General features: G+C 39.1%; 1 protein-coding gene across 1 annotated transcript in view; it reads left to right on the top strand.

Moving 5' to 3' along the window:
• The first annotated feature begins 5,509 nt into the window (after nt 1–5,509).
• LOC127430655 (actin-binding LIM protein 3-like) overlaps nt 5,510–17,631 on the top strand; it is a 153,136-nt gene continuing 141,014 nt past the window's right edge. Inside the window, exon 1 of the mRNA XM_051680585.1 lies at nt 5,510–5,803. Coding sequence (XP_051536545.1) covers nt 5,791–5,803 — 13 coding nt within the window. The 5' untranslated portion in view covers nt 5,510–5,790. The remainder of the gene's footprint in view (nt 5,804–17,631) is intronic.

The raw sequence follows: 17,631 nt of genomic DNA on the forward strand, positions 1-17,631 counted from the left end.
GAGCGGGGCTCGTAAAAGTCCCTTGTTATTTGACTCTTTAATGGATGAACTCAGTTGCTGTCTCACCCGCGATGGCGAAAATGCACAACAGTCCAATTTGGTTGGACCACAATACAGCAAAACAAATTCGTGATAATTAATACCCTGAGTATTAATAATGAGTGGACATGGCGGTCCGTAAACTGTACAAGCAAAAACCTTGAAACACAAGAATAACACACTATAATATTCTATCTCTGCCCAGACGTAAACCTCTTACTTGAATCGCATGAGGACACAGGTAGAATGTGTTTTCCTCTGTCCTTTAACTTTGACCCGGTTCCTTGAGGCTCGGGTGATGACGGGGGGCCGTTTCCTCGCGCTGTCGGCGGGCGGTACGGCTGTTGATTCTCGGCGGGCTGGCGGAGAACTCAGAAATGTCGACTTGATTGAAGATGGAAGAGAAATCTTTAATCTCTTCACTTCTGTAGGCCAACGGATGAAGATGCGAATTGCTCGGCGGTCTCCTTCGGATCCGTTAGAGTGTTCGGTTGAACACAGAGTAATCTCAACTCGTCCAGCGAGATGGAGATTGTATGGCTACAGTTTCAAGTCGGACATTACTTCCTTAAGCCACAAGGTTGCACCGGAGAGCAGCAAAAAGCTACGTCCGTATTCGGTGAACGAAGTCGCTGGAAGCAACTTTGGAAGCATTTCAGAATTATTTGAAGTCCTGATGATGTCATGTTTGAGGGACGTTCTGTTGTGTGCCTCATCCTATAGGAGTTGAGCACTCGATCCTTTAGTGAGCAAGGCTTCATGGATTTGTAGTCTGTTTTGGACTCCCTTTGATTTTGGTGCGATTTTTATCAGTAAAATTTACGACTTAGAAGGAGGGGGCTTGAGGAATGTTTTTATGACTGTTAGGCCTGCCTTTGTCTTCTATCTGAATACATGAGGCCCAACAAAAAGTTTACATACCCTTGAATGTTTGGCCTTGTTACAGACACACAAGGTGACACACACAGGTTTAAATGGTAATTAAAGGTTAATTTCCCACACCTGTGGCTTTTTAAATTGCAATTAGTGCCTGTGTATAAATAGTCAATGAGTTTGTTAGCTCTCATGTGGATGCACTGAGCAGGCTAGATACTGAGCCATGGGGAGCAGAAAAGAACTGTCAAAAGACCTGCGTAACAAGGTAATGGAACATTATAAAGATGGAAAAGGATATAAAAAGATATCCAAAGCCTTGAAAATGCCAGTCAGTACTGTTCAATCATTATTAAGAAGTGGAACATTCGGGGATCTCTTGATACCAAGCCAAGGTCAGGTAGACCAAGAAAGATTTCAGCCACAACTACCAGAAGAATTGTTCGGGATACAAAGAAAACCCACAGGTAACCTTAGGAGAGATAAAGGCTGCTCTGGAAAAAGACAGTGTGGTTGTTTAAAGGAGCACAATACGATGATACTTGAACAAAAATTAGCTGCATGGTCGAGTTGCCAGAAAGAAGCCTTTACTGCGCCAATGACACAAAAATGCCCAGTTACATTATGCCCGACAACACCTTGACATGCCTCACAGCTTCTGGCACACTGTAATTTGGAGTGACGAGACCAAAATAGAGCTTTATGGTCACAACCATAAGCGCTATGTTTGGAGAGGGGTCAACAAGGCCTATAGTGAAAAGAATACCATCCCCACTGTGAAGCATGGTGGTGGCTCTCTGATGTATTGGGGGTGTGTGAGCTCTAAAGGCACGGGGAATCTTGTGAAAATTGATGGCAAGATGAATGCAGCATGTTATCAGAAAATACTGGCAGACAGTTTGCATTCTTCTGCATGAAAGCTGTGCATGGGACGATCTTGGACTTTCCAGCACGACAATGAAGGTTGAAAAATGTGAAGGTTCTGGAGTGGCCATCACAGTCTCCTGACCTTAATATAATCAAGCCACTCTGTGGAGATCTCAAATGTGCAGTTCATGCAAGACGACCAAAGACATTGCATGACCTGGAGGCATTTTGCCAAGACGAATGGGCAGCTATACCACCTGCAAGAATTTGGGGCCTCATAGACAACTATTACAAAAGACTGCATGCTGTAATTGATGCTAAAGGGGGCAATACACAGTATTAAGAACTAAGGGTATGCAGACTTTTGAACAGGGGTCATTTCATTTTTTGTTTTATGATTGTTTCATTCTGTTATAACCTACAGTTGAATATGAATCCCATAAGAAATAAAAGAAATGTGTTTGCCTGCTCACTCATGTTTTCTTTAAAAATGGTACATATATTACCAATTCTCCAAGGGTATGCAAGAAACGCAACTTTCTACGCAGGAAGCTAAAAAATTTGGTAAGATATGGGGTGGGCATGTTTTTTATAGTGCTGACTCGAGTAAGAGCAGGGGAGTCACTACACTGATAAGTAAACATCTACAATTCAAATGTCTCAAACAGATTAAAGATAAATTAGGAAGAGTCATTATTGTTTTAGCTGAAATTCAGGGACAAAGTCTTATTTTGGCTAATATTTATGTACCTAACGTTGATGAATAGGGCTTTTTTTATAGATCTTGAAAGGATGTTGCAATCTGCTGGCACCCCTCATGATATAATATTGGCAGGAGACTTTAATCTTTTGATGGTCTCAGTCCTTGATCATAGTGAAGCAAAAGTGTGCAAGCCCCCTAAAGCAACATTGACGCTTCACAGGATGTGTAAAAATCTTGGTCATACAGATATTTGGAGACTTTTGAACCCATCAGGGAGGGACAATACATTTTTTCATCAGTCCATAAGATTTAATCTAGAATATATATATATTTTTTATATCTAAGTCCCTCATTTCATCAGTTGCTGATTGCTCAATTGGGAACATTTTAGTTTCGGATCACACCCTGGTGTGTTTAGAGGTTTTGCCACATATGGGGAAAAATAAATCATATAGTTGGTGCTTTAATGTATCCCGTATGCAAAAAAAAAAAGCACAAGAAATCGTGGAATTGGAAGGAAATATTAAAAGTGCCAAGCTGAAGCACCGAATTTAATCTAATGACCTCAGGGAATTGACCTGATTGAAATACAGATATAAAACTATTTTGTCACGGAAGGTGGAGTTTTGGCTATTCAGGCCAAGACAGTCATATTTTGAGTCGGGGGACAAGGCAGGGAAACTGCTGGCTAGATGTACAAAACAGAGATAGTCTTTTTCTACCATTGCCTCAGTGAAATATGCTGGTGGTAGAATATTTACCCCTGCCATTAATAATGCTTTTAAAGAATTCTATCTTGAGCTCTATAGTTCCATGTCTTCGTCTACTGATGAGGATATTAGAAATTTTGTGGAACCATTAGAACTTCCTAAACTGACGGCTGAGCAAAAAAATTCTCTTGATTTTGAGATAACCTTGGAGGAGCTTGGCGAGGTAATTAAGGCCTTGCCTACAGGTAAGTGTCCGGGGCCAGATGGCTTTTACGCTGAATTTTTTAGATCTTATGCTACAGACCTGGCTCCAATTTTTCTAGAAGTTTATACAGAATCATTAAAGAACGGAAAGCTTCCGCCAACCATGACGCATGCCCGGATCAATCTTATTCTTAAAAAGAACAAAGATCCAAGCAAGTGTAAGAGTTACCATCCAATTTCCCTGATCCAGCTAGACGTTAAATATTGTCAAAAATTTGGGATAACCGATTAAGTAAAGTTATGACATCTCTTATACATATAGATCAGGTGGGGTTTATTCAAGGCTGTAACTCTTCTGATAACATTAGGCGTTTCATTAACGTCATATGGGCAGTGGCGAATGATCAGCCTCCGGTTGCTGCCATCTCGCTTGACGCTGAAAAGGTGTTTGATGTGGTAGAATGGGATTATCTTTTTAAGATTTTGGAAATGTACGTGTTCGGGAACACTTTTATTGGGTGGATTAAGTTACTTTATAGACACCTGTAGCAGCGGTTAATACGCTCGGTGACCTATATGAGAGTGGAGTGTTGAGATCCTTTGAAAATATGGTTCAACATTTTGGGATTCCCAGGTCTCAATTCTTTAGGTATTTACAGCTGCGCCACCTGCTCTGTACTATTTTTGGGAGTAGCATACACCCCCCTAAAGCGGCAGATACTCTGGGAGTGGTGATTACTGCTTTTGGAAAAGGTCATGAGGGATCAGTGTATTACTCCCTGCTAATTCAGAGTCTGGGGGACAGAGCTTCAACTTCTCTCAAGAGATTATGGGAGAAAGATTTAAACTTGGTATTGGAGGAGGGAATGTGGGCTAGGATTCTAAAAAATGTCAAGACTACATCTAGAGATGCAAGGGTGGGCCTTATGCATTTTAAGATTTTACATCGATTCTATTGGACCCCCTCTAGATTGTAAAGGCTTGGTCTTAAAGACACACCCACCTACTGGCAATGCCAATCAGAAGATGGGGACACAACCCATGTTTTTTGGTGGTGTAATAAGATCCAAGAATTTTGGTTGAGGGTTCAGAGTTTTATGTGTGATGTATTGGGCACTCAAATTTCATTTTGCCCCAGACTCTGTATTTTAGGCGATGGGGCGGTCATTAATATAGGGCATATATACATAAAAATTTGGGTCCTAGCCAGTGTTATAATCAGCAGACAGGTCATTCTTAGGGGATGGAAGTCGGCTGGAGCCGGGGTAGTGGCATTTGAAGAAATGTCATATAGAAGGCTAGGCAACATGGATTTATTTAATAAAAAATGGGGCAACTATTTAGCCTTTTTAGAAGGCTCCCAGGGAGGGGCAGTGGAGATAGATTTGTAGTTTTAAATGTATGATTTTATTTTTTTTATATATATTCTTAAGTGTTTCCTCTTGTATGTTTTTTTATTATTATTATTATTATTATTATTATTTTATTATTATTTTATTTGTATGTGTGTATACTTTCATTTTGTGTTGGACCACTGGATGTTTGTAGTGTGTTGGGGGATGTTCAGGGGGAGGGACATATAATTTGATATAATTTGATTCTGTGTGTGTATGTTCTGTTTCTTCAATACTTTTGGAATCAATACAATGTTAATATATATATATATATATATATATAAACTAAGCATTTTGAATTTCTGGGGCATTTTTATTATTTTGCATTGAATTTTTGCCTTGAGCCCTCCTTATTATCTGACCCTGATATAATATACTTGAAATATATAACATAGGCCTACTTTAAATACAATATATACTAATAATAGCAGTTGTTTAATCTTTTTGAATATTGTGCTGTGTGTTGTGGTCAGTGTAGATCCATTGGTAAATAGGCAACTAAAGTTGTGTAGTAGCTAACACTCAATTTGATATAAATGATCTTTCTCTATATATTGCAATACCGACAAAGTCCAGAAGGTGGAAGTTTCTTCCTATATTTCCACTCGTGGTGGCTGTCAGTCTTCTCTGGAGAGAGGAGGAGATGAATGCATTTTTTTGTCCCGTGAGCATCTGTGGGTTGACACATGCGCTCAGAGGCTCTTGGGGAGTGACAGAAGCGCATTTGGGACAGGAGCTCCGCGGCGGGCTTTGACTGAGCAGCGCTGGACCTCCAATACAATCCGGATTTATTCCAATCCTTTAACCAGCCACAAAGAGAGCCGTGGGCACCGGAACACCCGTGTTATTTAAAGAAGAAGAGGTTTAGCTGTTTAATCTTTACACCTTCACCTGGAACAGAGAGTGAGGGCTTAAGGAGACCTTGGATCTCAGTTTTATACATAAAGAATACAGTGTTGAAGAGAGCGTGAGTGTGAGCTGCTCGAGGACACTTTTTATCATGAACACGAACGGTAAGTATTCCATTTCATTTTGGCCACATTTGAAGAAAAGTTTTAATGTCAAGATCTGTCTGCGTTATAAGGTACTAAATAGACATTTGCACCATATTAGTTTAATGAAGTATATAATATTGTGGTTAGTGAACACATAACTCTCCTGGCAATTACAAGTTTTGATATTTGTGAAATTATCGTGGTAAAATGGTCTTGATAATAATTTTTTTTTTGTTTTTGTTTTTAAAAAAAGCTGCTTTTAAACTATTTAAAATGTAAACTACATTTAGTTATGAAGCACAAAACGGTTCCTGAACAGCAAAAATGTAAAAGGTTATTAAAATGTACAAATATATATAATATTTTACATATTATTATTTTTATATGATTATTTCTACACATTAAATTAAATGTAATTACATTAAAATATTTATTTTACATTTATAAACTTATAAATACATTTATAATATAACTTTATTTATAATAAATTATTTTCTAATTTAAATTAATACATTATATGTACATTAATTATTTTTTAAATGTTTAATGTATGTATATATATATATATATATATATATATATATATAAAACATTTATTAAAATATGAAAAAATGTAAATTCAACACGTGACAACCTGCCCCAACCTGACATTATGGAAAATGTTTCCTTGTTCTGAGAACACAGTTTAACCTTTCAGTCCAAATTTACCTTTATTATATGTTGACTTTTACCTGAATGTATATCTTTGTGGTTTTATTGTGTTAACTTCTACACTATATTACAACAACAAAACATCACTGTAGTTGTAATGTAACCCAGAGCTTTCCTTTTATTTTATATCAGTTCATGTCTAAAGATATACAGTATAATACAGTTGTCTACCTGGATATGAGTCTATCAACAGTACTGATGTTTGAATAAAGGCAGCGGGCAGTGAGAAAAGACATGTCTACACATCTCCTTTCTGTATTGAGTTCCTCTTTCAGCTACCTTGAGCAAATGTTCTTCAGGTACATCCGCTGAGCACATTGCATTTATAAGAGTCCAGGTGAAATACTGCTAGACTGCAAACCCTCATTAATAGTTATAATTCAGTGCCTATAATTGTGTTTTCCTATACCAGATTTGAACAGAAGCCTCACTCCTGCTTTGCAAACAGGACATGTTTTCAAGTAGAGGTTGCAATAATTAGGCACAATGTTTTGTATTCTACATTGTATGTATGTGTTTAAATATAGTTTACATGTGTGTAACAATTAGGGGAGACTGGGGCTAGTTGTCCCACAGAATAGGGCTATATCTCAATAACTTTAAGGTTTAAAGGAAGAAATGTGAAGCTTATAATTTCATAAAAACAGATTAATTTTTTTGTTTAAACTTCTGTATTATTTGAGCTGTAAAGTTGTTTAAATCATTGTTTTTACAGACGTTTTAGGGTTTACAGTGTATCACCGTTAAGGCAATAAAGTTGTAAAACTGGCTCTAACTTTACACAGAAAAGCTTAGTAAATGATTTTATTACACTAAACTCATGTTGACACATATAATGTTTATGTCTTGTGGCTATATTTTTGAAGCAATGTGTATAACGTTTACGGATTAGCCGCATTCACTTCCATTGTAAGTGCCACACTGGAACCCAGATTTAAGATTTTTTAAAGAAAAGGAGGGACAAGTTGAATTAATTTGTGTTAATCAGCATTATGCCACAACAGCTGTTGATTAGTTTCCTTTAATAGGAATAATTCTTGAGAATTTTGTCCTCCAAACAAAGATTTGAAACACAATGAAACCACACTGGCATACATTCAGGCAAGAGTCAGCAATACAATTTCGGTTGATTTTAACCATTGCAATGAATATGGTATTTAAAAAAAAAACAAAAAACATATAAATGGAAGTGAATGGGGCCAATCTGTAAAAGTTAAAATACTTAACATGATTTTAGTGTTATAAAATCACTTACTAACCTTTTCTGTGTAAAGTTATATCCAGTTTTACAACTAGGAACCCGGAATATTCCTTTAAAGTAATAGTTCACCCAATAATACAATTTCTCATTTACTCACCCCTAGGGACTACAAACTAAATGTTATTCATTTCAGATCAAATGTTGGAGCAACAGCCATAAACACGGCCGTGAACACAGAATACCAAGGGCACAAACAGACTGGAGGAAGGCAGCAGTCGGACAGCGAAGCTCGATACGAGCCTCGCACAAAAAAAATGCTATCACACAAAAGAAACCAACATTAGCCCCGGGTACCAGAGCCAAGCAGTTAGCCTAATATCCAGCAACAACAACACATACCTTTAGAGCGACAGCATCCGAAACCGGAAAGCGGTGGTCATTTGACCGTGACACGTGTCTAGGTCGTAAATAGCCACCCTAATATACCCCACGAACACACACTGATAGGTCACGACTAATGTCATTGTCATGACAATGCAAACGAGCCTATAATCCTGGGAGGGTACAACCTACCCTGCCATAGTATAAAGCATTTTATTTTGCAAACCTATTACCTTCATCTGTCAGTGGCTTGAAGTGTTTCACACCCAGCTTTTTCACACTTTGTGTCTTGATTCCTTTCTCAGTACTGATTTTTTATTTATTTTTTTCATTAATTTTTATATGCATTCAGCAGTCATTTTAGGGTGAACAGGGGTCAGGGGGCTTTCCGAGGATTTTAGGTTGTTAAGTATCATTCCCAACTTTCATTGCTCTGGTTTTATTGTTATGGACCATGTGAGACCTGTCTGATTTTGTGGCATACACATTACCCAACTGTCCCACCCCTTGACTTTGATTAGACAAAGAGATGCATCAGCATGATTCATATCGTCATATGTTTCTATCAACCACAGCTTCCAGCTTCCATCCTGACCTGCATCTTTCAAGACTGGTACTGTATAACTAAAAACTTCATGTATACAATACAATATTTATGTACTCCATGAAGTAGCCATTTTAAAGTCACCATATCATACTTTTTCTTTTTCATTTCATTTCATTCTTTTTTTGTGGGCCAAGCCCCAAAGGGGCAGAACTCCTTTTGCATTTCTTTGTTTTTGTCTTCATATTCCTTCCCTGTCATGGGAGTATATGGTAGCCATATGAAGCATTCATAGGCAAATAATAATTATAAAAATAATACATTTTATTTATTAAGCGCCTTTCCCACAGTTCAAGGTTGCTTCACAATAAAATGAAAACAAAACAACAAAGAAACATAACAATAGAGTGACAACTTGGAAAATGGCCATACAGAGCTAATCTCAAACAAAACAAAACATTAAAACATACTGTGAAAATACAGTTGATGAGTTTTTAATTGAAATTTGGAGAAATAGAGGATCTGTTACGCAGATTCAAAGGGAATGATTTCCAGAGTTTCGGTGCCATGACACTAAAGGATCTGCCACCCACAGAGGAAAGACAGAATCTAGGGAAAGCAAGTTGAGAGTCAGAGGACCTGAGAGTACGCACAGGTGTGTAAGAAGCAAGGCTACTGAGTTATTAAAAGGATCTTGGGTCACACTTTATATTAGGTGGCCTTAATTTCTATGTACTAACATTTAATACATACAAGACTATGTATTTACTGTGTAATTACATGTTGTTCTGCAAAATTATTGCTACTGAGGTTGAGGTATGGGTAGGTTTAGGAGTAAGGGTAGGGTTAGGGTTAGGATTAAGGGTTTAAGGTTGGGTTAGGGGTAAAGTTAACAGTGTAACTACAAATGTAATTAAATGCAAGTATTTTAAATGTATGTACATAATAAGTACATTGTATCAAATGGTTAAGAACATAGTTGTTAAGGCCACCTAATATAAAGTGGGTCCGGATCTTAATGGAATGCGAAAAGACACAGACAACCAGTCACAGGGATTGGGAGTAATATGGGCAGATAATTTCGTGTGGGTGATAACTTTTGCTGCAGAATTTTGAACATACTGCAATCCGGCATTGATTTTAGGGAGTAAGTAAATCGAGAGAATTGCAATAACCAAGACGAGATGATATAAATGCATGGGCTTCTGTGTTTTTAACAATTGGCAGAGATGTGCAATGTTACAAAGGTGCAAGAACACAGCTTTAACAAGGGAGCTTATGTGAGCTTGAAATGTTACTGATGGGTCAAGAATAACACCCAGATAACGAATGGTTTGAGAGGCTTTGAAAAGAACCACATCTTTGGCAATGCTCATGTCAGAGTTTTTTTATAATTTTTTACTATTTTACAATTTGAGTGCAACCAGATCTTGATATCATTTATACAGGCATTATATTAATAGAGGGGGAGGGCAATTTCAGAATGGGCAGATATATAGAGCTGCAGGTCATCAGAGTAACAGTGATAGCTAAGGACATATCAGCGAATAAAATGGCAGAGGGCAAGATTGTAAATGTTAAAAAAGCAAAGGGCCAAGAACAGAGCCCTGTGGGACACCACAAGTAATGGACAGTGTGAGATTTAAACTTCTGGATACAAATAAAACATTGTCTGTCTGTGAGATAGGATTAAATCCATGAAAGCTGTGTCAGCGATTCCAATAGAGGAGAGCCGCGTGAGGAGCATGTCATGGCCAACTGTATCAAACGCAGCACTTACAGTAGGTCAACCAGGATGAGAAAACCAAGATACCCAGTCAGCAGCTAAAAGAAGGTCATTGATAACTTTCAAGAGATGTAGTTCCTGTGCTATGAAAAGTGTGTAAACCAGATTGAAAAGGGTCATAGAGATTGCTAGTGAGCAAATATGATTGCAACTGCGAGGCAACAACTCTTTCCAGTATTTTTGACATGTATGGGAGATTAGAAACAGGCCTGAAATTGTGAAATTGATGTTTAGGGACAGAAGCAGATAAAAGTGAGAGCTGTTTATAAAACATGACATTCATCACACTGATAGGGTTGGGCATGAATAGCCAACTGACAAATTTGGGGTCTCCATGCCAAACTCTGCTGCACATAACGTTTGGCCTAGCAAAGCATTTATTTATTTTTTGTCAAATTTCTCTACTCATGATGATTACAATGGACCCCTTACATTAAAACTCCACCCATTACAGTGGCCGGCATCTTGGCTTCTGATGTTTATCGGTTTTTTTTTTCTTTTCATGTCATACAAACTTGGTTCAATTTGTCTGAAAATTGGCTCAGATGATCTTCAGACTAAGCCACACAGAAATTAATGAACAGAATTTTGATTCTCACTACTCTTCGGAAGTTATGGCAACACTTCATTAGGACCATGATCTGAGGGTACATTCCGAGTTTGGTGACAGCGCCATGAATGGGTCTAAATAAAAATGGCTATTTTTGCCCATAACTTTTAAACTGTCCATCCTAAAATCATGAGGTTGGTGTATATGGTCATGAGGATTTCAACAATTCCAATTATTGCAGACAACGGCCATATTTACTCTCCACCATTTTTTAAATTTAATATAAAAGTAAAAAAAAAAAAAATTACGCTTTGTCAGATTTAAAAGAAAACCGGTATGCGTCATTGACATCATGTCCTGAGGGTAGTAGTTTGGAGACAGCATATACAGTAGATAGCATTCTAACTGTAGAATATTATTATATTAAAGCTATTTTGAAATCATGTTATTGTCAGGATCCTGTCGTCAGTCTAGTCTTGTTTCTACATTTGTGGCAGGATCCTGACACTCTTGTTGTTTTTGTTATTTTGGGATGTTCTATTTTCTCCATTTGTTTCTCTTTCCCTGCTTGTTTCTGTTCTGTCTCATGTCATGCCCCACCATCTGGTTTCTCTGATCCTCTGTTAATTAGCTTCACCTGTCCCTCTCGTTTGCCTGTCTGATTTCTCCCTCTTTATATTTCCCTCATGTTCTCTGTCCTGTGCTGGATTCTTCCTCTTGTTTTATTTCTCGTGTTTGGTCCTTGTTGGTTTTGTATTTCAGTTTATTGATAGTTCTCTGTTGTGTTTTTTTTTTGTTTTGTTTTTTGTTTTTTAGTTTTGCCTTCTCATGGGTAGTTTTTGTTTATATTTTCTTTAATAAAGTATTTTTGAAGAGCTGAATGTTTGCAATTGGGTTCTTCCTGACACAAACCCTGACAGAAGAATCCAGCCAGAACTGAACCCAGCACACAGTCAGCTATCTTCATATTTGGTCTGTTTCTCCACCCAGCTTCTGTCTGGCAGGAGATTTACTTCTGTCTGGCAGCCCAAATTTTGGGCTGCTCTCAGGGCAGTCAGCCTATTTTGAAGTATGCCATTGCTCTTCTGGATGTGGCCCAGGAGCTGTGCTTGAGTGAAACTAGTCTTAAACACCTGTTCCTGGCCAGACTTGATGAGCCTCTCAGCTCTGAGGAGCTTTTATGGCCCTATTGGGGAGTGGTGAACCACGACTGACGGCTTAGAGAGATGCTTCCCCTGAGCAGGACCTCCACACTGGATAACACCTCCTCTTTGTCTGTGCCCCACCATCCTTTTGGTTCACCATAAGCCAAGTGTTACAGAAAAAGGAGGACTGCTGCAAACCCCAAAGTGATCCCCGCCCTCATCTCTGCCCTGGCCGCCGCTGTTCTTCAGGAGGCGTGCCGTACTTGTCGCTGTATGCCAGGAGGCACCCGTCCTCACCACTGTACGCCAGGAGGCTCCCGTCCTCGCCACTGATCGCCAGGAAGCGCCCGTCCTTGGCACTGTTCACCAGGAGGAGCCCACTGCTGACCGCCAGGAGGCGGAGGAGCCTGCTTCTGACCAGCAGGAGGCAGAGGAGCCTGCTGATGACTGCCAGGAGGTGGAGGAGCACGCTGCTGACCACCAGGTGGTGGCAGCCATTCCCGCAGCAATGCTTCTAACCATCTGAAAGAGGAGGAGTAGAAGGGCCCCTGTTCCCCAGACGCTGCCAGTGCTCCTGGCCACAGAAGCCGTTCCCCTGCCGCTGTCAGCGTTCTTGGTTATGGAGGCCATTTCCCAGTCTCTGCCAGCTTTCCCGACCATGGCGGTCAATGCACAGCCTGTCCAGTTCCCCATGGTAATCGAGTCTGTCCAGTTCCCTGAGGCTGTCGACGAGCTTGTCCAGTTCTCCATGGCTGTCGACGAGCCTGTCCAGTTCCCCGTGGCTGTCGATGAGCCCGTCCAGTTCCCCGTGGCCGTCGATGAGCCCGTCCAGTTCCCCGTGGCTGTCAATGAGCCCATCCAGTTCCCCATGTCCGTCGATGAGCCCGTCCAGTTCCCCATGGCTGTCAATGAGCCCGTCCAGTTCCCCATGGCCATCGATGAGCTTGTCTAGTTCCCTGCGGCCGTCAACGAGCCCATCCTGTTCCCCGTGGCCATCAACGAGCCCATCCAGTTCCCTGAAGCTGTCGGCGAGTCCGTCCAGTTCCCGAGGCTGTCGACTTCCCCCTGGTTTTCTCCACCCTCCCTTCCTTGGTTGGTACTTCCTATGACTCCAGTCCTGCCCTGGACTTGTGTTTTGTTTAGTTCGTTTGGGATGCCTGGTAGTTGTCCCTTAGGGAGTGGGGTACTGTCAGGATCCTGTCATCAGTCTAGTCTTGTTTTTTACTTTTGTGTGGGAAGTGTGGAAGACCTGGGTTTTTGTCCCATGTTGAAACCGGGAAGTAATCGTGTTCGCACACGATTCAGAGGTTCCATTTTCCCTCTAAAATAAATTTTTTACACATCTGATGACTAGGTTTAGGGTTGGAGTTTGAGGGTGTAGTTAATAAAATACTGTATGCATTCCTCGTTACTGTATCACATCCTTTCCTCGTTACTGTATCACATCCTTTCGCTGTACAACTCGCACCCCTCTGTGGGCATTTCACCCGGAAATTGGTGCCCACATGTGCCGGTATGTTCAAAAACACTTCTGACTTCAGCCACCGGGGGCAGTGCTTCAAATTTAGGTAACCACAGACAGAGTTTAACTAGAAATGTCAACCTACTATTTCCAAATTCACAGTGAGACCAGTCTGACCAGGAACAAATTTATTCAAGCGCATCATCAAACCGCAGAAGTTTAATGTCCATATGTAAATCCTTTACATTGTGTAGACATCACATGGGACATCATTTAGTTGACAGTCTTGTAAAGCTTGGCATATGGATTGTTTATGAGACTTCATTAAGTCTGCCTCAAGCTCTTGCAGTAAAGCTCCTTAATGCCACAGTATTTACAGTCACAATATGGACATAAACCATTATAAGGTCAGTGGCAAAGGATTCACTCACTATGCACAGCAGAGATTAGTGGTCATTCATAAGTTAAAAGATGTTTCTCACCAATTTTTGAATTTATAACACAAAGGGAGTGAGGGCAATGTAAATAGAAGTCTTCACAATGTTAATAAAGCATTGATACTGACATTAAATCTATACAGTACCATTAAAATGTTTGGACACACCGAATTTCAGTTTCTTATTATCTTTAAAACATTTGACCAAGCTTAAGAGCTTGAAATTAGTTTTGCAGACTAATATACATTTTGTTAAGAAAATGTGTTAATTTCTTTACAAAACTAAACTTTGAATGAATAATGATTTTTTTTTTTTTTTTTTTTCAGTGCATGAGTTGGATGGAATATTGAAAAAGAAGGAGTCAACAAGTATCCAGAATATATGGGAACTCCCTCAGTACTGACAAGATTTGGTATATGATGCTGGACTTTTAGTTAAAAACAAGACAGAAATACAATGTGACTCTTATATTGAAATGTCTATGCTTTCAGGTATTCTCACAAACAGAAAAGAGGAACAAAACATGCACTCTCACAATCATTTTTAATCTATTACAAAAGAAACACTGCAAAGTGAGCATTTGCATACAGCAAAAGTAGAACTCACTAATGGCTGATTTACTGTGTGAATCACTGAGAAAGTGACTCTGATTCAAACTGATAACCTGAGCACCTGAGTTCAATCCAATTTTATGAATATTTTTAGCTGATTCATTCAAAAAAAGTGCCAGTTCAAAAGAGTCATTTGTTTGCGAATCGTATATCACAGCTTGTGCTGTGTTTGTTGTTGCGTGCAGCGAGCTCATCGCAACAGAAAGGATGAAAAGTGACGTAAGACACATTATTGCGCAGTCTTAAGATGTAATTCAATAACACACAAGAAGATATTTGACAATACCACATATGAATGCACACAGTGTTCCAGACTGTCGCCATTAGCCACTAGATTTTAAATTATTGTCACAATTATTTATTTTTTGTAATATTTGCGACCTTTATATTCACAGTCTGGAGGCCTGCATAATTCCATTTGTATTATTTATAGTTTTGATGACTTTGCTATTATTAAAAAATATTAAAAATAAAGAATGAGAAGATATGTCCAAATGTTTGACTGGTAGTGTATATCCACATGTATACCACATGCACAAAATTAACTTGTAAAAAACATTTAAAATAATTGTGCAGTGGACCCTTTTCAAATATGGGAATGCAGAAGTAGCAAGATAGCAGGGTTAACTGCTATAGCGGTGAATGGGAGACCACAGCAAATATAGTTTTTGTATACCCATTTTTTCCTACAGCAAAATAAAAAAAATCCACTATTATGCTATCACAGCTTTCCAAAAGACTAAAAATTACAGAGCGGTGGATAACAGCATTCAGAGGATAAAATGAGGCCAAATTTTCTGCCACTCCCTCAGCAGCTGAATAAAGTTGGTGCCACATTAGCAGACTCCAAACAACAAAATTTTGTCAGAGAGTGTCACACATGGAGACTGTTTTGCTGAGACAGACGCTAATGTGTGCTTCGTTTCCCTCCGCCTAGCTGGCGATTATATTAATGAAGCTCACACCTGAAAACCACTGGAAAAATCAGTTAGTGGGACACTGGCTTTAGAAACCTCACAGTAGCTGTGGTAACTCATTATTTAAAAATAATTCCAGGTCACTACAAAGTATAATGCATTCTTTATTTGGAATAAGATGCAGATTTGAATCGTGCAAAATAAGACCAGGAGTGTGTATTATAAAAGAAAATAAGCTCAGAGCCTCAAACTTGATTTCATGTTGACTTTTACTTACCATGTTCCAGTACCAGCTGGACTTTCTGATTACCAGCTCAGCCTCAGGACAGAGAAAACCGTACATCTCTGAAGAACTGGAGTAGAACAGAGGGCAGATCCTCATGGGTGATCTCGGCCGTCTCTGTAGAAAGTTTGTAGAAATTTCATGTCTCATCCAAGTCATCAGCCTAGCCGATTTGTAACTGGTTGACCTGTGTGACATTACCATGGTTTTTGTGGGCACTGACAGCTTCCCTAGCAACTCCACTCAGGAGCCAAAATGAAGACAGAACTGGGTACAGGGTGGGCTGCCAGTTCCGGAGGGAGACCCCGAAGACTGGCACCAGTTCTGGGCACAGATGGCTCGAGAATGAAAGACACATCACAGCCAAGCTGGACTGAGAGCCACTTAAGAAAAGAGCTAGAAGACCTGAATGTGTCATCCTCATAGCAGTGCTCCAGACTGCGACTAAAATGCATCAAAAAAATAAGTAATTGCGACAATAATAACAAATTTGGTGACAGTAGGGAACACTGTTGTTCTTACCATGTTCATATGTGATTTCTTCACATATCATCTTGTAAGTTACTGAAATACATCTTTAGAATGCACGCCAGTGTGTTTTACATCGCTTTTCACACTTTCTGTTGAGATGAGCTTGCTGGAATGGCCTTTGATCTCAGGAGCTCAGGATAGCAGTTTGAATCAAAGTCACTTACTCAGCTAATCATAGTGAATCAGCCGTCAGTGACCCGGATACTGGACATTTATAAAAAAGCAATCACTGATGATCTACTGTTCATGAATTATTGCTGATTTATACAGTAGTTTACTCTAACAGAACACATATCGGAAAGACTTCTCTGTAAAAAGTGGAAACCTGCAATTGTTATCTTAAGGATCTATTTCTACATGATCTATTCCATACAATTAGTTTTTTTGATGGAACCTAATGCATTCAGGTTGATTCAGAGATGTTAAATAATATTTGAACTTGAGGGCAACTGTCTTCATACAGCCACTAAAAATCCCCCTATAAAATATCCGGAATTTTGTAATGCATAATGCAGTGGCATTATGACACAGTACTGCATTTTTGTAAGAAAACTAAATTGGAGGAAAAACATAAATGTTGGGGTGTTACTTGTGCAGATATTGATTTTTGCATTATTTCTAAAATGACTCGCAAATCAAATGACTCTTGACTCGTTTATCAAATGTAATGCTGAAAGGCACTCAACCTGAAATTCCCTAAAACATTAGTACAGCCATTTTTATACTTGGCTCCAGAAGCTTTCTCCCAAGGTTTTATTAATATCATACTTGGCTCAGTAGGTACATGCAGATAGTACAAATGAATTCTGAGTTGCATAGCCTGCCAGACGTGTACAGATTGCTTTTTCTGTTGTAGGCCTACCACCATTTACTTCCTGAAGTACACTGCACTGACACTGCATTCGTATACAGTAGTGGCCAAAAATATTGGCACCCTTGGTAAATATGAGCAAAGAAGGCTGTGAAAAAAAATCTGCATTGTTTAGCCTTTTGATCTTTCATTCAAAAAAATTCACAAAAATCTAACCTTTAACTGAAGTAAAACAATTGAAAGAGGGGAAATATCTCATTATTAAATAAATATTTTTCTCCAAAACATGTTAGCCACAATTATTGGCACCCCTAGAATTTCTTGTGAGTAAAATATATCTGAAGTATATTCCCATTAATATTTTACATTTTTTAGCGCACCTGGGTGACTAGGAACATGAAATTGTTCAGCCATGACTTCCTGTTTCACAGGGGTATAAATATGAGGTAACACACAGGCCAAATTCTCTTAATCAT

This window comes from Myxocyprinus asiaticus, chromosome 40 (genome assembly GCF_019703515.2).
Source record: "Myxocyprinus asiaticus isolate MX2 ecotype Aquarium Trade chromosome 40, UBuf_Myxa_2, whole genome shotgun sequence".
In the NCBI taxonomy this organism is placed as follows: Eukaryota; Metazoa; Chordata; class Actinopteri; order Cypriniformes; family Catostomidae; genus Myxocyprinus; species Myxocyprinus asiaticus.